Here is a 27,657-nt window from a genome sequence, read left to right as displayed (position 1 = left end):
AAATAAGATAACTTGCAGCTGAGCAATGTGATGGATTCCTGCCAGGGTTCTCAACTTTTTTTCACCAACCAACACAAGCCTGTGTTTGAATAGTCGACTATTATCATAATGATGCTGACTACAAAAATTTTTTAAATTTTCAACCTATAATGTACACTGGTTAAGGCCTTTTTGGCTTTGAACACATTTAAATACTGCTCCTGACTACTGTTTTTTTTTTTTTTTTGTCTAGAACTCCAGCAGTGTTGCTCTGCTCCATAAACATTTGCAACTCCTCCTACCTCATGCCACAGATATCTTCTCCCGTTCAGCCACATTGATTAAAGAGAGTTCCAGCAATGGCAGCGTACGTGAGAAGCTACAAGGTATGAATGGGATCAATCACTTTTACAAAATTGGTGTTTCTCTCTTTTGTTTCTTCTCTTTCTATATTCCTTTTACCAAAGGTTTGGCAAGTTATTTTTGTTGTTTTTTAAAAAATTTACCCCCGGTGAAATATTCTTTCAGTCAAGTGCATCCCTAAACAGTGCAAGGTATTTTTGGATCGGGGGATAAAGTAAAACAAAGTGCTGTGCATCAATAGTTGATATCGGTTGGGATTGTAACGTGAATTCGCTGTATGGGGGGCAATCCAAACCTATGTTAATTCGCTAATGCATGTAAAACCCCAGGTAACAACATCAAAATTGTAAATAAATATTAAAAAATGGATCAAAATAGTATAGTAAGTGCTACGTATATGTAATATACATGTATACAATTAAAAAAACATAATAAATAAAAAATATAGAAAGGATTTATTTAACTTTATGTGACGAGCTAGTTATGGCCATTTTCCCTAGTGATGGTAGCCTAGGCTAGGCTGGTTTAGCCTTCTTATTTCTTGATTATCTCCAGCTTCGTTTCCCTGTAAATCATTCTCTTACTTCCCTCTTTAATATCAGTTGTTTTATTGGGACCTATGGGTCACCCATTCAAGTTTGAACTAAGCAGTAAAATGCACAATAAATAGTTATTTTAAACACTCAGACGCCATCCAGCCCGTCGAATGCCGCCATTTTGACAGTGATGCCGACCAATAGCAGAGCAGTATCTTAGGGAATCGTGACGCAGACCAATAGCAGACCAGCATCTGAGTGACGCGTTGCAGCGCAGGCAGTTAGACGGCATCAGAAAATAAGAGCAATTACCTAAATACGCCTGAAGATGGAGACAAAACAACACAAATACAACCAACCCCTACGGTCATGACAGTTTTTTTTTTGTCGTAAAGTGGAAAAAATACCGTAAAGATTGGACAAAAAAACGTCGCATTAGAAGACATTCAGAAATGCTCTATGGATGTCCATGGTTTCAACATCTCTCTATCTTTTTCAGATGTGATCTTTGTATCAGCGGCAGGCAGTATGCTCTGTCAGATCACCAACTCCTTGCTGCTGCTTCCCGTGTCTGTGGCAAGGCCTTTGCTAAGCTACCTTCTTGATTTGTTCCCTCCACTGGACCGGCTAAACAGGCTGTTGCCTGCTGCCTTCCCTCTGGAAGACCAGGAGTTGCAATGGCCTCTTCATGGTGCGAAATTTAGTTCCTATGTTGTCATTGTCGGTACACACCAGCAAAACCAAGTGCTGTGTGAAAAGCTTAAGTCATGGTCATCTTTGTCAGCCGAAGGAAAAGTATCAATGTTGAAATATATAGATAAGACATTTTATGTCATTTTTCTATTCAACACGACTTTACCTACTCCACTTTCTTAGGTATGTCAGACTTCGCAGATCCAGGTTCAGGAATGTCTCTCCCGCACCCAGCAATGTCCTGGGTGTGGCTTGTTGACTTGGAGAGGACCGTAGCCTTGCTTGTAGGCCGTTGTCTTGGTGGGATGCTGCAGGGAGCCCCTGCCTCTCTGGAGGAGCAGGATACTGGTTACTGGCTCAAAACCCCTCTTCTCAGCAATGGCTTGGAGATGGACATCCCACAGCTAGGTAATGACGTATCATATTTAACTACATAAATCTTCTTGATTTGTAGTCATCCTCTTGTCTTTTAGCCACATTTAATATTTTTTGTAAACATCAGTTAAGATGATTTTCTTTTTAAATCACTTTTATTTTTAAGATGCTTCTATCAGCTCATTACTGGAGGCTGCACTGTCGGATAATGAAGAACAGAAGCCTTTTGACTGCACGGTGCATCCTAACTTAAGTATCCTGATAGATTTGGCTTTAGGATCTTCCAAAGAACCTGCCAACAATCTCTGGAACACCATGCAAGACTACGCCATCAGCAAAGGTCCGTCTTAGATTAGCCTCAGTTTGCCACTGCTAAAATCAGCCACATCCTCAATTGAACATACTATGCAAGTCTATAACTTCAATAAAATTTTTAATAAATGTATTTATTATTGTTCAGTTTATGTGTTGTTTGATCATGTCTGATGTTACATAGCAACATTTTTCAAAGCCCTTGCTGCTAGCTAATAGTCTGGGTCTTGTCGACTTCTTATACTTCTCTGTTCTCAGCTGGGAAGGTGAAAATGCTCTCATACTGCGGAGCTTTTTTGTAAGCTCAATTTGCCATATTTCTTTCATTTCTCTGTATTTGGCGTAGTTAAATGAGCTGTAGCCACAGTTTTTGCAGAACTTGGGAGGAGGAGGTTTGCTAAAGAATTCACTTCAATATGGTGGGCTTGCTGCATTTAAAATTCAAAATTATATTCTTAAGCTCATGGCTGCATTTTGGCTAGACACACAAATGTGGTGCCATAACACAAGTTTGTGTGTTAGTGTTGTGATTTTGGGTTTCCATACATGTATCGTAACAGACTTAGTCTGTCTGGAAAGTATTGAGATTCCTTTAAAATTTTCAGTGCCATTGCAGCCATTTCCCATAATCAAGAAAAGTTCATTTTATTTCCCACAAATGTGCACTCGGCACCCCATCTTGACAGGAAAAAACTGAAATGTAGAAATCTTTGCAAATGTATTAAAAAGAAAAAGTGAATTATCACAGTCAAGTATTCGGTCGCTTAGTATTGAATAGAAGCACTTTTTTGGAGCTAGTTCAGCCGTGAATCTTCTTGGAACAATACTAATTTTTCGCACCTGTATCTCAAGATTTTCTGCCATTCTTCCACGCCAGTCCTCTCCAGTACTGTTAGATTGGATGGTCAACATTAGTGAACAGTCATTTTCAGGTCTTTCCAAAGATGCTCAATTGGGTTTAGGTCATTGCTAAGGTTAGGCCAGAAGAACGGTCACATAGTCACACTTTTAATATTTTAGCTGTGTGCTTAGTGTAAATGTCCTTTTGAATGGTGAACCTTTGGCCCAATCTGATGTTCTGAGCACTCTGGAGATACCTCTGTCATCGGCCACATTCATCTTCCCTACGATTGCTGTTGCTGCAGCTGATAAACACCCCAAAACACGGTCTCAACCACCACATGGATAGCAAGTGAGATAAATGTCACTGCAAAGGATCTGAATACTTATGACCATGTGATATTCTTTTTTTTTTTTTTAATTTGCAAAAAAAAAAAAAAAAAAAATTCTGTATTTTTTTCTGTCAAGATGAGTGTGTGCTGAGTGTACATTACTGAGACATGAAACTTTTTTGATTTTGGCAAATGACTGCAATGACACAAAGAGTGAAAATTTTAAAGGAGTCTGAAAATGTTTTATACTCAATGTAAAAGAAAAAAAATCAGAAGTGTGGATCCAACTGTTACCTTTTTGCGTTCTTCAGTAACCAAAATGTAGCCCTCAATTTCATAAGGTTGGTGTCCTATTTTGAAATGAACTACAATTAAGCGGCTAGAAAATGACCTGAAAATAGTGTGCTGACTAAATTGTGCATTATTTTGCAGATTGGGACAACACCTCTCTTGGTAACGAGTCCCTTTTAGATACCGTTTCCAGGTTTGTTTTAGCAGCCTTATTGAAGCACACTGGTTTGCTGAAACAAGCATATGGAGATGGAAGGTACTAAGATTATTTTAAAAGCAAGCCCATATTAAATATCTTTGGTCAAATTCTCATCTATTGTTTTTCCTTTAGAGACCATCCCCCTAAGTCCTTGGCAGAGGTCTACCGCAGCGTTTATCTGGTACGAAATCGCTTGCTAGCATGTAAGAATATGGACTTCATTCAGACGCGATCTTCATCCCGGGAGAGAAGAGTAAGTAACCACTACGCCATCTTTGCATGGTGTATTTCTCACGTGAGGGCTCTGCAATTTCAGGATTTTTAGCGAGCCTCAGGTTTATTCTGTTAAGGCTCTAATGCCTTGTTTTGTGTGAGTTCACAGTTAATTTATTGAAACAATGAAAATTAATACGTTGTCAATATGGTAAGATTTCAGACAATCAGGATTCTTTAGACATGGATCCACAAGAACATTCATTTACCCGCACCATTGATGAGGAGGCTGAATTGGAAGAGAGAGCTGACCGTGAGAGAGAAGAGGGCCATCAGGAGCAAGATGATGAAGAGGAAGACCGGGAACATGAAGTCATGACAGCTGGAAGTAAGTCCCAGCACGCATCGGTAGGACTCGATTTTAAAAAAATAACTAAATAATGATTACAGGTTTTGAAATGATTTAATCTTGATTAATCACATCTTAATCATAAGGGTACGAAAACAAATTCTTTAATTTGTTTATTTTTAAATGTAATTTAGTGAACAATAGAAACTCATACATCCATTGCATTTTGTACAAAACTAGAAAGAATAGATTTTAAATTTTATAATTGAACAGATCAAAAGTTGAAGTTGCGTTTTAGGATATTTTTTTGGTAACAGCAAAGACTCAATGGTTTTTGGATGGCAGTTGAAAAGTTCTAGCTCATGTTATTGCACCTTTTCTTATCTTTGTATCTTCTGCCACTAATAGTGGCCTACAGTTCCAAGCATTCTACTTTGTGAGTGAATGATATTGTGTTCGTCTAAAATGGGTGTACTAGTTTTGTGTACTTGTTCGGTTGATCCCTTTGATTGATTGAACAGGAATGCTCACACTACCAGCTCCATTGGTCTCTGTGCTTGTTGTGACATGATGTGCATAGAGATTGCACTTGACATAGATCGAAATAGAAGTTGAAATTTCAGAGGTGGGGATTTTACAGTTCTTTGCTGATCTGTCAATTACATTTCGTCGGCACCCTGGGGCCTTTTCCATCTCCGTCAGTCCGTCTTTTTTTTAAGTTGAAGTGTCTTTGGCATAAGCAGACTGGTGACCAAACTTGGTCCTCGAGGGCTGCTTTCTTGCATGTTTTGCAGGTTGATTCAAATGATTAGCTCAGCAGAAGCCTGGTGATAACCATCCTGACCATTTGACTCAGATTTGTCCGGGGAAAAAATCTGGATGTCTTGCATGTTGCAAGACATAGCAGGAGAGTCCACCCCCTGCTATTAAGTCATTGTAATGTGTGATATGATAAAATTTCAGCATCCTTATGCTCATAAAATCAGCTTCCAGTTAGCCCTGCTTGCTGGCATGCTACTTCATCTAATTGTGTCCAATACTCCCCTTCACATATTCAATCCCACGAGTCAGCAAAGTTATGGAGGATTTGCCGGTGACAGCTGATAATTACAACGGATGTAAGCAACAGCCAAAGACTGTCATTCTTAGTTCGTTGCTTCTCGACATTTGGTGGTCCGGCGGAAAATGGGCATCTGTCAGTGACAGACCGATGGACAGATTGCCCACATCAGTGAGATATATCAATGTGCTGTAGCTGCTACAGTACGTTCGTCGGGGCAATGTTTCAATTAAAGGCAATGCATGAAAAGTGAAAGCAAATCACAACTTCCCCATTTTTAAAACTGCTTTCAAGAGATTTACTTTTTTGCTAAAGCTGCTACATGTTCTATTAAAGAGTAACATTTGAAAAAAAAATGACAGAAATTGAGCATGTTGGCTTAAATAGGCTAATAGATGCTGCTTTTCCTCTAACCTAATTTTGTGTGTGTGCGTTTCTCACAGAAATTTTTCAGTGTTTCCTCTCAGCACGAGAAGTAGCGCGTAGTCGGGACAGAGAGAGGGCTGCCAGCGTTGGACTTGGCTCCAGCCTGGTTTTGAGGAGCGGAGGAACAGGAAGCATTGGAGGAGGAGAGGAGGATACAATTCTGTCTCATGAAGGAAGAAGGGGCAGTTCGATTCTCCCCGAAGGCCAGGACCTATACACAGCAGCTTGTAATTCTGTGATCCATCGCTGTGCCCTGCTAATATTGGGAGTTAGCCCTGTATTAGGTGAACTAACCAAGCAAAACCAAGACGAGGGACAAACCGCTGTTGGAACACAAGACTGTTTAAGCTTCATGACCAGGTTAGTTAACGATCAAATAAGACAAGAGTCTTGAGCAGTAACACTTTTAAGACAGCTAAATGAAATAATACAGCTTGATTAAAAAAATAAAACCTAAAACGAATGGTGGGAGGGTGTTATGTGGTGGGGGTTAAGGTGGGCTTTGTTAGAGTGTTAGCTCTTTGAGTAATAATTCTTGTGTTTCTTTCATGTGTTCAAATACTTATGAACTCCACTTAAATATAAATTTTTGAAAAATAATCATATAATGTGATTTTTTTTTATTTAATTTTATTTTTTTTAGATTATGTCTATTGCATCTATGATGAAAATTTCAGACCTCTCCTTGATTTCTAAGTGGGAAAACTTTCAAAATTGCAGGATGATCAACTACTTCTGGAACTCAATGTATATTTTCAACTAATAGTCTAACACATTGTGTGTGTTTCTTGCACTTTCTCCCATTGAAGAAAATGATTTTCAAAACTTCTGAAATATATTGTATGTATGGCATAGCTGTTTTTTGTGTTTTCAGGAGTGAGAGTCTGAGTGCTGAGAGCCGCTCAGTGCAAAGCAGTCCTAGTTTCAGGCTGATGAAATCAAGGAGTGAATCTGACCTTTCCCAACCTGAATCTGATGACGAGGGATATAATCTGGTACATCAAATTTTGTCATACAATACTTAGATAATGTACATGATACTAACGTACTGTTCTTATACTTAATCTCTTGATATTCTCTTGTGTTAGTATTCACATACGTGTTTCTTTACATACTGCAATATAGGGCTGAAACTAATCATTATTTAGATTGATTGATTCAACTTTTTATTCAAAAATAGGACTGCTTTTTCAAATTGACAGTACATAAAGTACAGTGGGCCCCCGTGTTACGAGATTCCATTCCGTGGTTGGGCTCGTAAGGCGAATTCACCGTATGGCGGGCAATCCAAACCTATGTGGAATAGCTAATGCGTTTAGAACCCCAGGTAAAAAGATAAAAATTGTACATACATATTAAAAATTGCTACCAAAATAGTATAGTAATTGCTACATATATATAAGATACATGTATACAATCAGAAAACATCATAAATAAAAAATATAGAAAGGATTTATTTACCTTTGAAACGGCCGAAAGCGTCCGTAAAACCCATTGCTTCAATTCTAACGCACCCCTAAATTTTTGTAAAATTCTGGAAATTCATGCCTGTTTACGACTTAAAAATAGAAAAACGTGTGCCTAATAAAGGGCATTTTTGCCTGTCTAGACTATTGGCCGAAAGCAGGCACTGTGCCCACTAAAGGGTTAAACAATGAGTCTAAATAACTGGTTATCACAATATTTATTGTTGAATTTGGTCTTTTTTTTTTTTTTAACAATAATTGCACCTTTAATTCAGTATCATGTTTCTTTTTTCAGAGTGGAAGGAGAAATGTTGACCTGGATTTGGCATTCTCTCACAAAAAGAGAGGTAAAGAAAAGCTTTACCTTTTAAAAATCTCTGAAATACTGTTGCTGTCATCTTCTCCAGCTTGCTAACAAACCTTAATGTTTTACATAATGCTACCTAACTGTACCAAATGGAATTCAGATTCAAAATAGAAAGCATCTGTTATGTTTTATCCAGTAGTAGTCATTAATCCAGCAATGGCTCCTGTATGCGTACTACTGGCCCAACTACGCTTAGTTCACATCTGAACAATTCTGACCACATGGGAGGCAATAAAAAATTTAAAATTTGAAAACATGAATGGGTTAGTAAAAGGATCTAATGTTGCAAATTAGCATTATGTATTCCTAGTTACTTTTGTCTGTTTGTCTTTTGATTCTGACATGGATAGTTTATTTGCTACTTTTGGGCCAGTTGAGCCCCAAACACAAGAGGAGCTGCAAGCACGTATACGATGGCATGTTTCTTTCTCTAAATAACTTGAGTCTTCATCTCTGTGATGCACCTCACATTCATTTAACATTTTCAGTTATAGCCAAACTATTTTCAGTAATAGTTGTAAAATGGGTGGCATGGCGCTGGTGGTCATCTTGTGCAACCTGAAGTTTGTGGGTTCGCTGCCTTTGTGACCATGTCCAAGTTCATTAGGAAAATACTTGCATCTGAATCATTAGTAGGTGAATGAAAGATGCACTTTGATATCCTTTGAAGATCCGCCTTGTTTTTCTCTGATAAAGAAACTTCAACTTGATAGATTTATGTTTTCTTTCAAAATCTGGCAGTGGCATAATGGCAATATTGAGCATAACTTTCATCCATCCATGCGGCTGTCTGTCCGCTCACACATCCGCCTGTCCATCCATCTTCTTATTCTCATGAGGGTTGTTCTGAGTCCTATACCAGCTGTCCTTGGGGAGTAAGCGTGCCCCACATAATTGCTCTGGGTTTAAAATTTATAACGTGGAATCTTTTCTCTTTCCTGGGGTTGGAGTTTGCAAAAATCAAGTGAGAGGGACTGCTCGAATTAAATAAAGCCTGCGCTGTATTAGCACATAATTTTTGGTGAGTTTTTTATCACGTTTGTTTGTTTGTTTTCTTGCCTCGGATGTTATAAACAACCTACAACATCAACTTCAACCTGCTGCACATTGGGGAGTGGAGAACTGTGTGTGTCTGAGTGTTCGGCTGATGAGTGTTCGGCTTCTCAATTTTCTGTTGTGAATGGTACATTCTCAGGTCAAATAATTTGAAAATGGGGGGGCAAACTAATGGACACCCTCAGCTTTTTTCTACTTTCACACAGATGGGGTGCCGAGGGTTTCGGACATACTTTTAACACTGCCGTCATTTGCTAGCTCAACTCGGCCATCCTAAACTTTCCAGGTTTGTCAACAAATAGGCAGGTGTGGCGAATGGCGAATATAAAGTGCACATAATAGATAAAGTCACAATTAACATCAAACTAATGAAAGCCCTCCCTCAGCTTATTTCTCTCTTCTTACAGATGCGATGTTGGGAGTTTCAAACATAATTTTGAGGCTGCTGCCATTTTCGAGCTCCTCTGGTTTATAACAAATAGGTCGAGAATCCATTCCTTGTCGGTTTGGCTGGAAAGTAGTGCTCGAAGTCTTTACCATGAGAAATCACTATTTCAAGTAGGACTCCTGGTATTGCCTGTTAAAAGCTTTCTTTTTCTTTGAAGTTTTAGACTCATCACCTGTCTCCTGACTGGACTTTTTCCCTTTACCAAAGACATCTTACTCATTTTACTTTTTTGTGAGTGAAATTTGACAGTGACAGAAATGAATCCAAGAAATCCAGCCAATTTTTAAATTAAAAGGTTTTTCAAAACAAAATATCTTTCAATCGCGGATCATATATACAACGGAAATACAATGATCCCTAGTTTTTCAAGGTTACCCGGGACAGGAACCGTGATAAGGCGGCTGAAAGATCGTGAAAGACAAAAGAAAGCTTTGGAATCCTCTTTGTATTTGGAATTTTAAGTGTAAACCCTGCTTTTTAATTAAGTTTGGTAAGCTCCTTGTTACTTGCTATTAATTGGACAGCCGAGGAACTGCTCACCGTGATAGAGAAGCGAAGCAAAGGCATACCAGTACATTTACTGTATAAGGTTTAATAATTTGAGATTTAAGTAAATATGTGTCCGGCAATAGTAGTTCGACGTCCAAGGAGTGCCAGTGGCAAATGCATTTACAGATACCTCGCCAATCTGGCATGCAGGAAACCTTCACACGATAGGGGAGGTGCGAAGTAGCGAGGGATTACTGTAGTTCCTTATTTCAGGTGGGGCCCATGCGGCCCAGCACTAGTTAATCCATGTACCGGACAGTGGACCAGTAGTCGGGGACCTCTGGTTTACAGTGTTAAAACTGGTAGCGCAATTTGAATGTGGGTCTCACATTACTAATCCTTCCCCCTACTCTTTGAACAATGCCGCAAGCCTCTACCTTACAAAATCTGGCCATTCATAATATAAGCGTGTTCTCATGATTCATTTTCACGAACATATATTTCACAAAAAAAAAAATACTGAGCTGACATTCGCAAATTACACAACACAATTTTAGCCATGGTTGTATGTTGATATCATGAGTTAATCCAAATGGAATGTTACTATAACACTAGGTGTTCTCAGTTTGAAGTTTTGTCCTGTAAAATCAATGCAAACCCAAGAAGGTGATAAATCTACATGTTGAACAGAAATGTTACTAATTCCACTTTGTCTCGGAGTCCTCTTACTTGCTGCTGGTTCATTCTGTTTCACCATAACCAATTGTATCCCTATTTGTTGGCAAAGGAGGGCAATAATTTATTTTCCAGCATTGAGATATTCTATTAGATCTCTATACGTCATAAGACGGATACCTGTATGTTTTTGTTTTAGCATGGTTGCAGCGGCAGGCGAAGGTACAATGAAGAGCTTTGATAAGATTATTGTGTAATCGTCAACATGTTAAATCGACACGTTAAACTGATTCTGTAATCGACTCACCTGAATAGTAGTGATCCTGAGCTGCAACGATTAATTGATTAAGCTGCCAATTAGTTCTCAAATTATTTGATAACCATTTTTACCATTTTCAAACATCTTTGGAACATCCTTGGCATTCTAGCCTCTGTAATCGACTCACCTGAATAGTAGTGATTCTGAGCTGCAACGATTGATTAATCTGCCAATTAGTTCTCAAATTATTTGATAACCATTTTTACCATTTTCAAACATCTTTGGAACATCCTTGGCATTCTAGCCTCTTGGTGCACAACAGCTGTTTACCACTGTTAAAGTTGGACATTTTCTTCGAATTAGTGATAGTGTACCCTGCCAAAATGGTGTTCTTTTCAATTGGCATAATGCATTGTGGATGATAGTGTACTCTGCCAAAATGGTGTTCTTTTCATTTGGCATAGTGCATTGTGGAATGCGTTTCATCAATGTCCGGAGTTCTATAATTTAAACAAAGTCACATCTCAGCATGAGGGAGGGGGGAGGAGAGGAGAGTGTGCCTGTTATGAGTCTACCCGCGAGTGCGCGGCAAATTAGTCCTGCTTCTATCTGTAAATGGTTGTTATTCCTGGGACACTCATAGAAGTAGTTTTTCAAAGAGTTTTTTTTTTTTTTTAATCTTTTGATGGCTTCTGAAATTACTTGTCTTATATACCATGTCCTCTGACCAAAGAAAATGGTTTGACATGGTGACAGAGCCACAGGCAGGTGGATCAGATTTTTATGAAAATACAATTTCCTATGGGCTTTTAACAAAGATGTTTTTTTCATCATCAAACTGTGTGGCCATTTCCCCGCATACCCCACAGAACAGTACCGGTTTGCACTGGTGGATGGAGTCCGCTGCTGTATTGCATTCCAGTGCATTCTGTTTTTTGCCGTTATTAGAAATTAAGTGCACCCATTACAAATAATGTCATTTTGGCTGATGAAGGCATGTGCTGGCATGAACAACCAGAATTTGGGTGTATGCTGAATTTTGTCCTCTGAAAAAATAATGCTTTGCGCTGTATGTGCTAATAACAATCATGTCATCCATTGATGAAATCATTGTATTTTCTTCTGAAACCATATCGCTTCTCGTAATATCCTCAGGTCTACTTCATGCCTCTCCAGACTCATTGGCCGAGTCTTGGTTTCGTGCCAAACTGAGCCGTCAGCGTAGCTACAGCTCCGCATACTCATATGAAGAATCAGAACAGGACCTGAATCGCTCGATTGGTATTCATGCTCTCATTGATAATATGATCAGCTTCATCAGCGGTGATGTTGGCCTGACTCCCGCCTTCAAAGAACCAGAAGAAGGCATGTCAACAAGTCCACAGGCCATTATCCAGGCCATGGAACAGCAACAAAGCAGGGCGGAGGTGAGAGGTTGGCAATGTTTGTGCAATGCTGGAGCATACCACGTCACACAACATATTATAGACAAACACTATATACTATGCATAGTGTTCACTGCCCAGCCACATTTTACCGCTAATGGTAAGATGGCATTTTTTTGTTTTTGTTTGCTTATGCTAATTAATTTTGGGTTTGCAAACATCAACTCCATCCATCCAACAGCTCTTGATTGCACTTATTCTATTAGGATCGTGAGCAAGCCGGAGTCCATCCTTGTGGGATTAAGTTGAAATGATCGGGCAAAGATCACACGAGCATGGGGAGAACATGTAAACTCTACATAGGAAAAACCGCAGCCCAGATTCAAACCTTAAATCTCAGAAATTTGAGGCAGACATGGTAACCAATTGTTCACAGTGCTCAACACTTCACGTTACTATATGTGTGTGTCTTTGTGCACGATGACTAAAAGTTTTAAAGAATTAGCTATATATGTCAACATAGCATTTGTCTTTGAAATTGCACGAAATTAGTGGAAATTTTCTCATTTTTTAGTTTGTAATTTCCAGTTGCTGATTGGAAATAACCTCGAAGAGAGCAGCTGATACTTGTATCAGATGCCATGGCGAGTACTGATACCAAGCATCTTACTTGACTTGGCAGCCAATACCATACTTATGATATTTGGAATGTGAACTTGTCCATCCCTAGTTTGTGTTCTCATTTCACAGGACTCTTGGGTCCTGTTTGAATGAGTTTACATGGGAGACATTTGCAACTGCTGCCAGTTTCTCCTCTCGAATGACTTGACTGCTTTCATTGGCACACTTTTTTCTATGGAGACCGTGTTAACAGATGTGCATTTATTGAGCATTGGAAACATACAATTTGAGAGTATACCATATATCCTATTGTGAAATACTGAGCAATGGTAAAAAGAAATCCAGTCAAAAAAAAAAATATATATATATATTGCATAGGTTTTTTTTTTTTTTTTATACCGCTTCTCATGACACTCAAAGATGCTGTAACCAGTGGTGGTAAACTACGTTATGTAGCCACAGCTGCACTTGGGCAGGCTGACAGAGGCGAAGCCGCAATATTGTGCCTACGGCCCTTGTGACCAGCCACTGGAGGCAATGTAGGTCAAGTGTCTTGCCCAAGGACACAACAGCACGTGACAGAGCGGGACTCGAACAGTCGACCCTTCGGTTAGTAGACACCCCCCTCTACTGCCTGAGATGCCACACAGCTATTTATAGTATGTTTTGTACTTTTGTCAAATTGAGCCAATTAAAAGTTTAAAAAATTGTTTAACTTGTCAAACGTAGCTTTTTCATGAGACCTCTATTTGACTGTGTCCTTCTTTCTGTTGCAATGTTTTGTATCTGCAGTTGAGGTTAGAAGCTCTTCATCAAATTGTGGTGTTGATTGCTGGTATGGAAGAGAAAGGCTGTCTTCCCGGAAATACAGATCGACCATGCAGTGCCTTCCAATCCTCCTCCCTACTCACCTCTGTCAGATTGCAGTTCCTTGCTGGTTGTTTTGACCTAGGCACCATTGGCAATGGAGGGCTTAAGCGAGAGAGTGTGCAACTCCATCATTATCAGGTATGATTTTTGGCAATCGGACTGTGATCGGAGTTATTTTGTTATTTTATTAATTTATTTTTGTTTTGTAGAGAGCTTCATTGTATGATATGATACACCACAATTATCGTATTTAGCTGGATTCTGATTTGAAAACTATTAGAATAGAATGCCTTTTTTGTTCACATTATAAAAACTTGTGTTGTCATTCTTTAAAGGATGGTGTAAAAACGGCAAAGAGAAGCCTCCAGTTGGAAATCCAGACAGCAGTTCATAAGATTTACCAACAACTATCTGTAACACTGGAGCGAGCATTGCAGGCAAACAAACATCATATAGGTAAGATGTTGTGCTACTGGCGGTCTGTGGATAAGTGCCCTCCCACAGAGTGGCTCCTTGATAGATTTAAATTTTACAAAAAAAATCTCTGGGAGTGGACAATTTTGAAACATACTTGTAACATATAGATTGACCTATTTGTAGATTTTTTTTTAAAACATTTTATTTTGTTTTAAAAGTTTAAAAGAAATGCAAGACTGATTGTTTAGACGTAATACAACACTGACGAAAGCCGAATATCTGATCATGGCCCACATGATGATCTCTGCCCATTGTGAATCTCCTTGATGTGATGGAAGGATTTTACCTACGCTGAGCAGTAGCATGACAAAGCTAGATACTAACGTGAATTCAAGTGTAGTGTTCTACTCTCTGTCACTGAAGCGATCAGGAAGCTTTCTATGTCCACACAAAAACAAGCAATGACTACAGTATTAGTATTGCTTTCACGCTTTCCACTGCAGCGGATGTAGAATTTTTTTCAGGGGAAACTACATTTCCACAACACCAGCAACATGCGACAAGAGCAACTGGCTTGGTTGCTCACAAACAATAACTGACACTGCAAAAAATACAAAACCTAAACTAAAAAAGCATAGGGCAGTGCATGCTCAAAAACCAGGTTGAATACGGCTTGGATTTTGCTGCTATTGAACCTTGCAGAGGCTTAAGGCTAAAGCAGAATTGCTCAAATAGTGGGGCAGGCCCCCCTGCGGGGGCGCGGATCACCCCAGGTAAAAGGCTTTGTTTTTGTCATGTGAAGTCTAATTGCAATAAAAAGACATTTCTTTTTTTTTTTCTTTTTCAGTTTCAGGCACTTTGATGCACTTATTTTTTTCTGATTTAGACTAAGCTGTAATTCATATAAATACTGTTTAAAAAAACAGTTGTTGAAAGTTGGTATTGCTTTTTTATTTATTAATATTAAAGGATACAGGTGTAGGCATACATGAGATGTATGTAACCCCACTTCCAAGCCTGACTCCAGAGGGGGGGCCCCTGTGACCTGGGTCCGGGAAAGGGAAAACCAGATCCAAACGTCTTCTTTATCATGAGGGGTCTGTTAGTCGAGCTTAGTCTGGAACCTCACCTAGGACCTGTTATGGGTGACTGGAGCAGGGGCATAAAGCACTCGACAGCTTAGCCCCTATGATCACTTGAACACGCAAACACCTGAACCATGGCTCATGGAGAGGTTATTTCATATATATGTGTGTGTGTGTGTGTGTGTGTGTGTGTGTATTGTGGTCGCGATTATAATTCGATTAATCGTGTAGCCCTAACTCAAACCCATTTAGTGCATTGATGAGTTGGAATTTTATTTATGTTTTTAAGTGCCCCTATACTGATCAGTCAAAATCTCGCTTTACATGAAACTGGTATCTGGAGCAAGAAAAGAAATTATGGACCACTCATGTAGATCAGGACCCAACCAAAATGATCAAAGTATTTTTTTTTTCCCCAACTCAGAAGCCCAGCAGCGTCTTCTGCTGGTAACTGTGTTTGCGCTGAGTGTGCGGTACCAGCCAGTAGACGTCTCCCTGGCCATCTCCAGCGGGCTGCTCAATGTGCTGTCTCAGCTATGTGGCACAGACACCATGTTAGGACAGCCCCTCCAACTGCTACACAAACCAGGAGTTTCCCAGCTCAGCACTGCTCTGAAGGTGGCGTCTACACGGTTGCTCCAGATACTGGCCATCAGCACTGGGTAGTTTGTACTATAAAGAAGCAACAGAATAGAGTTGCCTAGGAGGAGTTTCCAGTTTCAATAACATGTTTGCTTTTACAGGACATATGCAGACAAATTGAGTCCCAAGGTTGTCCAATCATTGCTAGACCTTCTCTGCAGCCAACTGAAGAACCTTCTATCTCAGGCAGGGGTTAGTGTCCTATCTTCTGGAAAAGACTGTGAAGAAACCAAACAAGAAGAATCTTCTGACTTGGAAAAGAAAGACTTCAGAGGTGACCAAATATTTACAATTGAAACCAGATGTATACTCTATATAAAAATGGCACACTTTTTTCTTAGTCTGACATGAAGTCAACCTTTTGTTAATGGAGAAAATTGTAATGCCAAAATTATTCCTGTTTTAATGTCTGAAGCTTGTATAAAGTATGATTACTATGCTTTTAAACAGTTTGATAAACCCCAGATGATGTCAAGTCTGAAAGCTTCTGATGAGTTTATTTATTGTTTTTCCTATATTATTTGAATTAGACACACACCTATCGATGTATTTGAAGGCAAACTAACGCACTTTTGTGTTTCTGTAACATTGTTGAAAATTCAAAACAAATCAGCCAAGATATAAGGAAGAAAATGTGAACTTGCACAAGTCTGGTTCATCCTGGGGTTCAATTTCTTATGACTGAAAGTGCCATGTGCAAACTAGGACAGTATTGTGAGAAGCTACTGGAAGAATATACAGTGGTACCTCTACTTATGAACATCTCTTGTCATGAAAAATTCAGGTAACAAAGTGCCTCTGTGGGGAAAAACATTGTCTCTAGTTACGAAAGAAAATCCAAGATATGAATGGTGACACTGTTGCCGTATAATAATGAGACTTGAGACATCAGCGCTCAAGCAAGACTGTAATGTTATACGTAATCACGACCCGCAATGTCTTTGTTACAGTTTTGATGCATTTTTATCATTTATTAATGTGCCAGCTGAGCTTGATGCCAGCTGAGCTTGTCCACTAATGAGACACAGTTTTGTGCACTTTTTTACTGTGGTCTTGTACTTTTCGTCTTTACACGCTTCAGCCACACATCCACCAACAGTTCACACCACAGAACTAAGCTAAGTATTGACATTGTACATATGCACATTAAAACACATACCTAACATACCACTTCGGGCTGTTGTGTATGACATTAGCGTGGTTAGCTCTTAAGCTAGTGGGCTGAATTATGTCACACAGGAAGCACTTCGCATGGCCCCAAACTAAACTTAAGTAAAACTTACATGCTCAAAATGATCCAAAAATAAATATTATTAATCCCACGACTTGTGAATGATTCCTAGATCATTGCAATTGTAAAATAAAAACATACAAATTAAACCGTCTAAAGCAGTGGTCCCCAACCACCGGTACCGGTCCGCGGATCAACTGGTACCGTTTGTGCTTGATCTTTGATCTTTTGATCTCTGTTTTTTTTTCTCTGGCCGCTGTTGATATTACATCCATAGTGAGAAGGATGATGTGGTTTTTAGAGCAGCCAGCACCCCCCGGCCCCCCGGCTTATTATTTTTTACGGAAAAATATTATGCACGATTATTATGCACTATTATGTATTATTATGCATGTAATTGTAATCAGTATTTGCTACAGTGTTTTTTAAAGCATTTTTATAATTTATTAATGTTATTTAAAGGGTTTAGGACCATTTGGAGGGCTTGGAAGTGATTAGGGTAAAAAGTGGCTCTACGAGTACTTACGAAAAATTCATATTATGACATGACTCCTGGAACTAATTAATTACGTAAGTAGAGGTAACACTGTATAAAAGAAATGTAGCGCAGAAGTTTGATCTGATTTCATGACAGACAGAAAGAACAGAAGCATATGAGCCCATTTTTCGGGTATTTTCTGGTTTTATTTGTATGTATGAGGAATTCGTTTCAAAACCCAACCATAATAACTTACAATGTTTAGTGTAATGATTAGGGCATATTTTGTTGAAGGTAGTTATGTTGTTTTTCAGCTATACTACGCAAACGACACACTGCTGAGCTGCACTTGGGAGACTTTCTAGTATTCCTAAGGAGAGTAGTGTCCTCTAAAGCCATTCAGTCGAAAATGGCCTCCCCAAAATGGACTGAAGTGCTTCTTAATATTGCTGCACAGAAATGCTGCTCTGGTAAGGTGATCTCTTGTTGTTCAATAGTTTTTAAATTGCTCATGACTTTAATAAAGCATTATGGCTTTTCAAATCTAGGGGTCCCTCTGGTGGGGAACCTAAGAACTCGGCTTTTAGCACTTCATGTTTTGGAAGCTGTTTTACCTGCATGTGAGGCCAATATGGAGGATGAACAAATGACACAGGTATACAAGCCCTTAAGAACAGGAAAACTTATTATCTTGATCTTAAACACTGTTCTCACAAACAGCACTCTGTTTAGTTTGAAGTTCTTCATAATGCTATTTAATTGATATTTAAGTGTTCATTAAAACTTCCCTCGTGAAAGCAAGTAGAGGTGATAGTTTTGCATGTTGTTTAAAAACACACACACACTACTGATATTATAATATTCCCTTTCAGGTTGTTGAGCGTCTATTCTCTCTGTTGTCTGACTGCATGTGGGAAGCTCCCATTGCCCAAGCCAGGCACTCTGTCCAGATTAAAGAAAAAATACATGAACTAAAACTGCAGGTTGGAAACAAAGCACAGTTATCTCCACTAAGTGGATAGTGTCTATTTCTTGGTGGCTCTGACAGAGCTTTGATTGATAGGGGGAGGCTGAAGAAGAAGAGGACAACCTTCCCGTCCAAGAAGTGTCCTTTGACCCAGAGAAGGCTCAGTGTTGTGTGGTGGAAAATGTACAAGGGCTGACACATGGCAGTGGGGGTAAAGGATATGGCTTGGCCTCCACTGGAATCTCTTCTGGTTGCTATCAGTGGAAGGTACAACTCTATGATTTTCCCTTAAATCATTAAAATCATTCATTTAAAGTGTATAGAAATGTTATTGGATCACACAAAGTATTTGTGTTGGGAAGAACGTGTTCTATTCAAACAATGACACATCAGCGTTTGTGCCTAAATCCCATCTACCATCAGCAGAACAATGCTGTGTGTAGTGGGTGTGTTTTTGCTTCAGTTTATGCAAAAAGCCACACATACACATATTTGAGGCACCCCATAGTCCGTGAATATGAATTAACGTTTGAATTTGTCATAAGATAAACACAATAATACTGTATAGCATATATTCCAAATGGATCAAAACACAGTGAATCCAAAACATCAACCACCTTGTCTCTGTAAATGCACACATTTGACCCTAATTACTGCACTGTAGGGTTTAGCAACTCCAGTCCTCAATGGCGCTAGCCTGCATGATTTATCCATATTTTCTTCCTCAATACACCTGATTCATAAAATCAATTCATAAGCAGGCTCTTCACCAGCCACGATAATTATCCAAATGAGTTGTCTATTATTAGGTGACTCTTTGGACTGATTGTTGATCTTATTTTCCCATAGTTTTACATTGTGAAGGAGAACCGTGGCAATGAGGGTACGTGTGTAGGTGTTTCACGATGGCCTGTACATGACTTCAACCATCGCACCACATCAGATATGTGGTTATATCGAGCATACAGTGGAAACCTCTATCATAATGGCGAACAAACACTGACTCTTAGCAGCTTTACCCAAGGAGACTTCATCACTTGTGTTCTTGACATGGAGGCTCGAACCATCTCGTTTGGGAAGAATGGAGAGGTAAGAGAAGTGGTAGTGGGTTCTACTCACTTATATACAAATGTTAATTAGTATCATGTTTATTTTTAAAGGAATTTAATGCAATGTTTCTGCATGTAAATATTAATGCCTGTATGTAAATGTCAGAGAAGTCTCTAAAAGAAGACTAGGACAAGCCTAGCTGATAAGCAGTAAAAAGAGTAACTCAGACCAGCCAAGATTGACTTTTCTATGCCATGGATAGGGAAAAAGCTTGGGCAAATGAACTCGTGGGTTCTCCAACGCTAATTCAACTGCCCAAGCGCCCCTGCCTGGTTTTTATTAATTCAGCAAAGCATTGCACATTACAAGACATAACAAAAAGAGCCAGTCGGGCGCCACCAACAGCTGGGCCAAGTTCCCGGCTCAACAGCTTTATCTAAGGACTGGGGTGAGATGAACTAGGACTGCCCACATGGATAGCGATGCACACTTTTCTAGACAAGAAATAAGCACATAATGATAACAACCTAATATATGATTTCCTTCGCAGTAAATTATGTAATATTTATAATAAACATGAAACTACATATGTTATGTGAAGCACCAGTTCTCTTTGTAAGGTGTACACCCTGTACAGATCCTCTTTTCTGGATTTGTTCATGTGATGATAGCAAACTGAGCTTTTAGTTACTGTGATGTAATTTGGTGGCTCCTTGAGATGGCTAAAACGGTTGGATTTTTGTGCTTAAAATATTTTCCGCGTTGAGAGGAGCCAGTTGAGGTGGCTCAGGCATCTGGTTAGGATGCCTCCCAGACGCCTCCCTGGTGAGGTGTTCCGGGCATGTTCCACCGAGAGGAGGCCCCAGGGATGACCCAAGGCACACTAGAGAGCTATGTCTCTCGCCTGGCCTGGGGATCCTCCTGTAGGAGTTGGACGAAGTGGCCGGGGGAACGGAAGTCCCCAGAGGCTGCTGTCTCCGCGACCCCACTCCCGTGAAAAAGAGTGCAACTTTCAACCACCGTGTCTTTTGGTGTTTGTGAGAAAGTGTTAAAGGACCTCTAACATATTTTATACATTACACAGTGTAATATGTGCATATAAATTGTGTACATTTGACACATTGGTGATTTAATTTCTCTTACCGTGTGACCGCCTCGCCCCCTTCGCAATGTATGATGCCGGCAGGCAACGAAATATGCATCCATCCATCATCTTGACCACTCATTCTCATGTGGCTCAGGGCTGATGGAGACTATTCCAACAGCGTGAATACCGGGGACTAAACAAGGCGCTTTATTGACATTAAAATGCAAAACGGCATCAATTAGGTACTCTTAACTAACACACCACGTCCTCCTATCAAATCAGTTCCCAGGGGTACCCAATATTCATATCAATACACCTGTGGGTAAATTATTTGCTACTGACATTGATTGTCTGGCTGTGTGCTCCCAAACACACATTTTCAGTACTTCAACATTTTCTCCACTTAAATGTTTTCCACATTAAAACATTGCAGCTAATGATTGAAACGTTGCTGTTTAATTGGCCGACTTGGTGCAAAATCTTGCCTCCTCAACTCCCAAACAAAAACGAAACTGAAAGACGTCGATTAGGTCGGTGTGTATTTTCTCTTGCACAGGTATTACGGGGATGTGTACGGGTGGTACGAATTGCTCATGTCGTCATAAGCGTGCTTCAAGCCATTTTAATCTGCATGATGTGAGAGCGCAGAATAAGCAAGGAATGCTTAAAAATTCATCAAAGAAGGAAAATAACAATTTGGGACCGTTAAGTGTTGAGTGTTGCTATTCAATTATGTTGCAGTAATTATACTCAACAATACATTCATATTACTGTATTTTCCGCACTATAAGGGGCACCCTCAATTAATGACATTTTAAAACTTTTTCCATACATAAGGTGCATCGCATTATAAGGCGCACCCTCAATTAATTAAGTTTTAAAACTTTTTCAATCACAATATAGTAATACTCAAAGTAATAATAATAGCTCAAATAATAACTCTAAACTCTCAATGGCATAATAACTCAATGTCAATATGACCAACCTTGTTCAACTGTAAACACACAAAAGAAACAGGTAAAACTTACTTTATCAGTTCATTCCCCATCTACCAATCCCAGTCTCAGTATTGATCCATATTTAAGGCGCACCTGTTTATAAGGCGCGCCATCAGCTTTTAAATAAAAAAATAAGGCTTTTAGGTGCCCCTTATAGTGTGGAAAATACGGGAATTTCATTAGCTTTGGTAACGACTGTAATAAAATATTGCAGAATTTGTGTCGTTACCTTTTTTTTAATGCCTAATCATGATTAATATATTTCTCGAGGTTTAATCTTCATCCTGCCCATTACATTAGTTTTAAACATGTTTGTTCAACTGTAAACAACAATTCATATATTATTTTTCAAGATCATGTTAGGAAAATTTAAAACATCAACCACCTTGTCTCTGTAAATGCACACATTTTGCACACAAATACTGCACTGTATGGTGTAGCAACTATTGTATTAGTCTAAAAACTTAATTGAGCACGTAACTAATTCATACAAATACATCAGGAACACCAAATTATTTTCTCCCTAACTGCTAATATGTAATTCCACAGGAACCCAAGTTAGCCTTTGAAGATGTGGATGCCACGGAACTATTCCCCTGTGTCATGTTCTATAGCAGTAACCCAGGGGAAAAGGTAAGCGAAATGTGCACACTAGAAGATTGTACATTTGAGAAAGATAACGCGTGTCACTAAATGCCAAATTATTATATATCCAATGATTCAATGCTTCCGTCATACAATTTTTATTTTCATGACTAAATTTGCCTGCATTGTTTTTGATTGTTGGTGGGGAAGTGAGGTCTGGGATTGTTATAAAGATCATGTTGGTTTGTCTTTCATATACAGTACAGTGAGATTGCGAGGTAAATAACCATATGCCCTTCTGTCTTATATTGATATATTTGCTATATGTGTATATGCAAGTGTCTTTTATTATTAAATATTGTAATTATTGAAATCTGTCTAGGTTAAGATCTGTGACATGCAGATGCGGGGTACACCTCGAGACCTTTTGCCTGGAGACCCAGTTTGTAGCCCGATGGCCACCGTCCTGGCCGAGGCCACCACACAGTTAATCCGAATCTTACACCGCACCAATGACTGGACACAACGTATTAACAAGACCATGATTGAACGTCTCCAAAAAATCAAGCCATGCTTCAGAGAGACAGCAAGTGCCTCAACCGGCAGTGGTGGTCAGAGGCTGAAAAAGAGTCGCTCAGTGCAGAGCCGTGAGGAGCATGACACTCAGCGAGAAAGCCAAGAAACACCCGTAAGGACTGAGGAAGAGAGAGGGCGCCACGGACGACAACATGGCCTAGGCGAGCTTTCGGAGCACCTCTTGTCGACACTCTGCACAGAGGTGTGGCCAGTCTTGGCTGTAATTGGGGGTGCAGATGCCGGTCTCCGTGTTGGTGGACGATGTGTTCACAAGCAGACAGGACGTCATGCAACTTTGCTTGGAGTGGTGAAAGAAGGCAGTACCTCAGCCAAGGTACAGTGGGATGAGGCTGAGATCACTATTAGGTATGTTTTTGTTTTTTGTTTTTTTTAACAGGCATACACTACAGTCATTTGTCATTTCTGTATTATTCAAGAGGACATATTAATCAAGAGCACATGATATTTTCTGTGCATAGTGGCCGCTTTCAGACGATAATCCAAACAGGCAAAAACGGCCTTTATTAGGCACATGTTTTTCTATTTTTAAGTCCTAAACAGGCAAGAATTTTCAGGATTTTAGAGAAATTTAGGGGTACATTAGAAATTAAGCACTGGCTGTTGGCCATTTTGCCTATTTAGACTATTGGCCCAAAGTGTCACCTATGCCCAGTAAAGGGTTGAGTGACCTCTCAAACATGATCAGAATTTATAGAGATCAAGCTCTATAATCTGGTAGCAACCAGCAGAAGGAACACTTTACAAAAGACTTTTAAGATAAAAACTGCTGCCCCTCATTTATTCAACAACATTGCTTTGCGAAGGAAACTTTTGAAATATATCTCCAAATTATCTTTTTTTGTAATGGGGATGTACAAACATGTTGTCTGGTGTTTAAACACTAGTTACATTTGTGTCACAAATTATTCACAATCATTTTTGACTGACAAGAAACCAAAAGCTCCTTTTGCTCTGTCTTCTCAAAGTCTGTAATCAGTGTAGACACCTTATTCAAATTCTCAAATTAATGTATGTGCCCAAAGTTTAAATTATCCGTTTGGATGAGAAATGGACAGGAAATTAGCAAGAGAAAAAACTGTTTCACGACTTCTTTTTCAGTGTTTTCAGACTAGGGACCATTCTCACAACTTTGGTAAATTTTGGTATGGGCAGCTTTTGCAAGACTGAATTTGAAATAGGCTGTTGTTAAATTTTGTGCAACTTGTGCAACTTAATGGCAAGATGTTTATCTAAAAGTTGTTGTTTTCCTGGATATTCTTTGGTTATTTTTCCTAAAACATCCATCTTTAATATTTTCTATCCTTAAGTATCTTAAGTATATCTCAAGTATTTTGAATTTTCTTCAAAGGTCACATTTTTAATGGCCGGAATAATTTATATTGAATATTACAGAATAATAGTGACATGTTCAGTGCAAAGTATGACAATGCATTTTTAATCAGGCGTGTATAAGTATACAGTAACTAACAGTTTGGCAGCTTGTTGAATGATTTGTGTATTTTTTTTTCGTGTATTTTTTTTTCTATTCAGTGCACTCTAATTGTTTCTCTTCATATTTTCTCTGTATGACACTTCCACCTTTTACCCTTCCATATCATTAATCTATTGTTATTCTAACATGCATGTAATGTGTGCCCTACAGTATCTAGACATGCCCCTCCCCTTTTCCCCCTCACTTTGCTTTTCCTTTCCTTGTCTATTTTAATTCTCTACTCACATCATTAAAGCTTCCCAACTTTCTGGTCTTCTAGTGACACTCCGTTGTACAACCTGGAACCCTGTGAGCCCCTGCCCTTTGACGTCACACGTTTCCGTGGCCTCACGGCGTCTCTCCTTTTGGATCTCACATACCTTACCAGCATCCATGAAGAAACAACTGTTAAGCTTGGTGCACGGCGCCACGAAAAGCGGCATCGCAATGCACACTCAACAGGACATGAACCATCCAGTAATGAAGACAGGGCAGAAAATGAAGTGCCCAACCATAATGAACTGAGAGATAGTGTTTACACTGGAGCAGTTCCAAATACCACGACCTGTGACTTGCGTGTGTCTCATAGTCTGGATGAGGTCAAGGCACATGTGGCACCTAAGTCAGAGAGTGACATTTTATCAGCTTGTGCTGGTGGAAAAGAGACATTGTTCCATGTTCCCGTTGAAGGGAACAGGAAGAAAGGCCATGAGCATTGCTCCCGTGGCCATGAGCCCTATTCTTCTTTTACTGTGACCCAATCGGAGATCCATGCAGTTCAGCTTTCTTATCTCTACCTGGGAGCTATGAAGACCCTCAGTGTGCTGCTTAGCTGTAGCAAGTATGCTGAGCTTCTGCTTATACCAAAGGTACTGTGGCTGTCAAAATTTACTCGCAATAGTACAACTCATTCATTTGATTGTCCAATTTTGTGGTTTATTAAAGAATTAGTTGAGTGAAACCAGTCACCTGGTCATTTTAATCATGTAAAATATAATTTAAAAAGATATGTTGATGCAAATTACAAAAGATGTCTATACAGTTTAGTATAAATGTAGATTTTTCTCGTTGACTATGAGTTTTAGAGTGACACTCCCATTCTGATTTCAAATTCAAACCTTGTATCTCTTAAGGTGTTACCTGAATTTACCGGGCACAATGCTGATGTTAATGCAACTGCCAGCGCAAGCATGACTACATCATCACCAATATGCCAAGAAGAAGTGGAGATGCGGGCTGCTCTTCAATTTCTCATGCGTCATATGGTAAAGAGAGCTGTTTTACGCTCCCCCATCAAGCGTGCTCTGGGGCTGTCAGACCTGGAGAGGGCGCAGGCCATGATCTATAAGCTTGTGGTCAATGGGCTGCTGGAGGAACCCAGTGGGACAAAAGCTAAACCTGGTGAGGGGGAAAAAAAAAACCTATACAAGCGCACAATGCATCTTTTTTCTTTTGTGTAGTTTTACTATGAAATTAGCATGACTTCAACTATTTTTGGCCATCTCGATCGGCATTAAGTTGTAAATTTTTTATTGCTAATTTGTGTGTAAACTCAAACTAACAGATGTGTCATCATGTTCTGTTTAGGTGTGAGAATTGAGCCTGAGAGTGAAGGCGAGGGTGTGGAGGGTGAACAGCTAGTACAGACACCAGTCACCACCAGCCCCTCTGCCTCTAGTACCACCTCCTTTATGAGCTCATCTCTGGAGGACACTACCACTGCAACCACACCTGTCACGGACACTGAAACTGTCCCAGCTTCAGAGTCTCCAGGAGTCATGCCCCTCAGCCTTCTCAGGTTAGGTCTTAAACTGTGCTTAGTTACTTCACAAGTCTTAATCATATGACATGATCTTTTAAGGGTTTGGAGGCTTCAATCCTCCTGGGCAATCCAAAATAGATTGTTTTAGCCTTGTTGTTTGACAGATGCCAATTCCTCATTCATGTTATGATACAGAACCCAAATCCTGTTAAGTGGTACAAGACTCCCTTTTAATGCCACCCCTACTTTGATCATAGCTTCTTTTCGCAAATGAATTCCTCACAGGTGTGGACTAGATAAGGGGTTCTCAAACATTTTGGAGTTAGGGACCTCTTTTAGAAAACACATTTTCCAAGGACTCCTATTGCAAATGTTTGCGGAAACAAAAACAAAAAAATCTTTCAAGCTAAACACAAGTGTTCTTTTTATTCACCAACATATTCAGGTTGACAACAAGTATATTTGTTACTTTTCAGCTAGACTGAAGTTTAGAAAATACAATTTGAAAATTGCATGCCTCCATATAACAAACGAGGTCAATTTCCCCCAAACAGGTTGCTGCCAATTATATACTGTAGTCAAAAACAGCATTATGAAATAAAATGCCACATTTAGCTTTGCTCGTTTCATCGCCTCATTAACAAGCAATTGTAGACACAAAACGCATTTTGACAAATTTCTAAATTATTAAATTTGTAAAAACATGTTAAAATTCTATTGAAGAGTCATGAATACTTTCACAATTTCATATAAAATGAAATTACACAAACATATGTTTTAATTAATAACCCAAATTAGTTCACAGACCCCCTGCAGTCAGGCCACGGACCCCACTTTGAGAACCACTGGACTATATCTTTGTACATTTCCATAGCTTAGAAACTTATTAGTAAAGAAAAACATAATCAGTGTTTCAAATGGCTCTAAAATCCCCCCTAATACCAGTAAAGTCACAAGAAATCAATTGCTGACACTCAAACACACACATGCACACACACACCTTTGTGAGCTGTCACCTTACTGTGGTGGAGGGATTTGTGTGTCCCATTGATCCTTGGTGCTAAGTTGGTTGGGCTTTTTTTTAGCAGCTACTCATTGCAATCAGGTGAGGGACCAGACAAAGCACTATTCAAATGACCCTCTAAGCTTGTTGGCAAGCATTGGGTAGGTGGGCCTGCACTCTATGGGGGCCTGGGTCAGGCACAGCTCGAAAGGACTACGTAGGTCCATTCCCATAGGCTACTCCCCCTTGGAAGCATATTTATTTTTACTTGACTTTCTGTTCTGCCAGAAAAGGTTCAGGAATGTTTTATATAAGTTATTATGGTGAACATTATGACTAAACGTCTTAAACTACAATAGAAAAAAAAAATCCTAGAAGCTAAAATGCCGGATCATGGCAGCCTCTACGGTATCGATGGCAGACAAATTTCAACTAATAATGTCATTGCCCTCCCAAGCATACAGGATATGAAGAAGAAGAAACCTTCTAGTAATCCTTGATCAAACATGTTTATTATTATTTAGGTCCGTTGATTATGTGGTACGTTATCTCAATTAATTAATGACCAATCCCAAAAACAATAATCAGTAGCATTACTAATTATTTTTAAACTGCTCAGATGTGTAGAGTCTGAATGTTTTTAAACTTTCATGAGATTGAAGTGATTTTCTGTTGGTACA

General features: G+C 39.3%; 1 protein-coding gene across 1 annotated transcript in view; it reads left to right on the top strand.

Moving 5' to 3' along the window:
- Window positions 1–27,657, top strand: part of herc1 (HECT and RLD domain containing E3 ubiquitin protein ligase family member 1) — a 92,883-nt gene that overhangs the window by 22,642 nt on the left and 42,584 nt on the right. The window contains exons 16-40 of the mRNA XM_088412484.1: window positions 233–365; window positions 1,378–1,569; window positions 1,755–1,979; window positions 2,113–2,286; window positions 3,863–3,977; window positions 4,053–4,173; window positions 4,350–4,521; window positions 5,986–6,328; window positions 6,843–6,963; window positions 7,730–7,781; window positions 11,884–12,155; window positions 13,527–13,742; window positions 13,940–14,060; window positions 15,531–15,768; window positions 15,850–16,022; window positions 17,772–17,927; window positions 18,006–18,112; window positions 18,330–18,440; window positions 18,521–18,691; window positions 19,274–19,513; window positions 22,109–22,192; window positions 22,527–23,086; window positions 24,493–25,081; window positions 25,346–25,613; window positions 25,800–26,010. Coding sequence (XP_088268610.1) covers window positions 233–365; window positions 1,378–1,569; window positions 1,755–1,979; window positions 2,113–2,286; window positions 3,863–3,977; window positions 4,053–4,173; window positions 4,350–4,521; window positions 5,986–6,328; window positions 6,843–6,963; window positions 7,730–7,781; window positions 11,884–12,155; window positions 13,527–13,742; window positions 13,940–14,060; window positions 15,531–15,768; window positions 15,850–16,022; window positions 17,772–17,927; window positions 18,006–18,112; window positions 18,330–18,440; window positions 18,521–18,691; window positions 19,274–19,513; window positions 22,109–22,192; window positions 22,527–23,086; window positions 24,493–25,081; window positions 25,346–25,613; window positions 25,800–26,010 — 5,165 coding nt within the window. The remainder of the gene's footprint in view (window positions 1–232; window positions 366–1,377; window positions 1,570–1,754; window positions 1,980–2,112; window positions 2,287–3,862; window positions 3,978–4,052; window positions 4,174–4,349; window positions 4,522–5,985; window positions 6,329–6,842; window positions 6,964–7,729; window positions 7,782–11,883; window positions 12,156–13,526; window positions 13,743–13,939; window positions 14,061–15,530; window positions 15,769–15,849; window positions 16,023–17,771; window positions 17,928–18,005; window positions 18,113–18,329; window positions 18,441–18,520; window positions 18,692–19,273; window positions 19,514–22,108; window positions 22,193–22,526; window positions 23,087–24,492; window positions 25,082–25,345; window positions 25,614–25,799; window positions 26,011–27,657) is intronic.

This window comes from Hippichthys cyanospilos, chromosome 4 (assembly GCF_059441005.1).
Source record: "Hippichthys cyanospilos isolate Australia breed blue-spotted pipefish chromosome 4, RoL_Hcya_1.0, whole genome shotgun sequence".
Lineage (NCBI taxonomy): Eukaryota > Metazoa > Chordata > Actinopteri > Syngnathiformes > Syngnathidae > Hippichthys > Hippichthys cyanospilos.
Note: the sequence above shows the minus strand (reverse complement) of the source record. Positions and strands in the feature narration are given on the sequence as shown.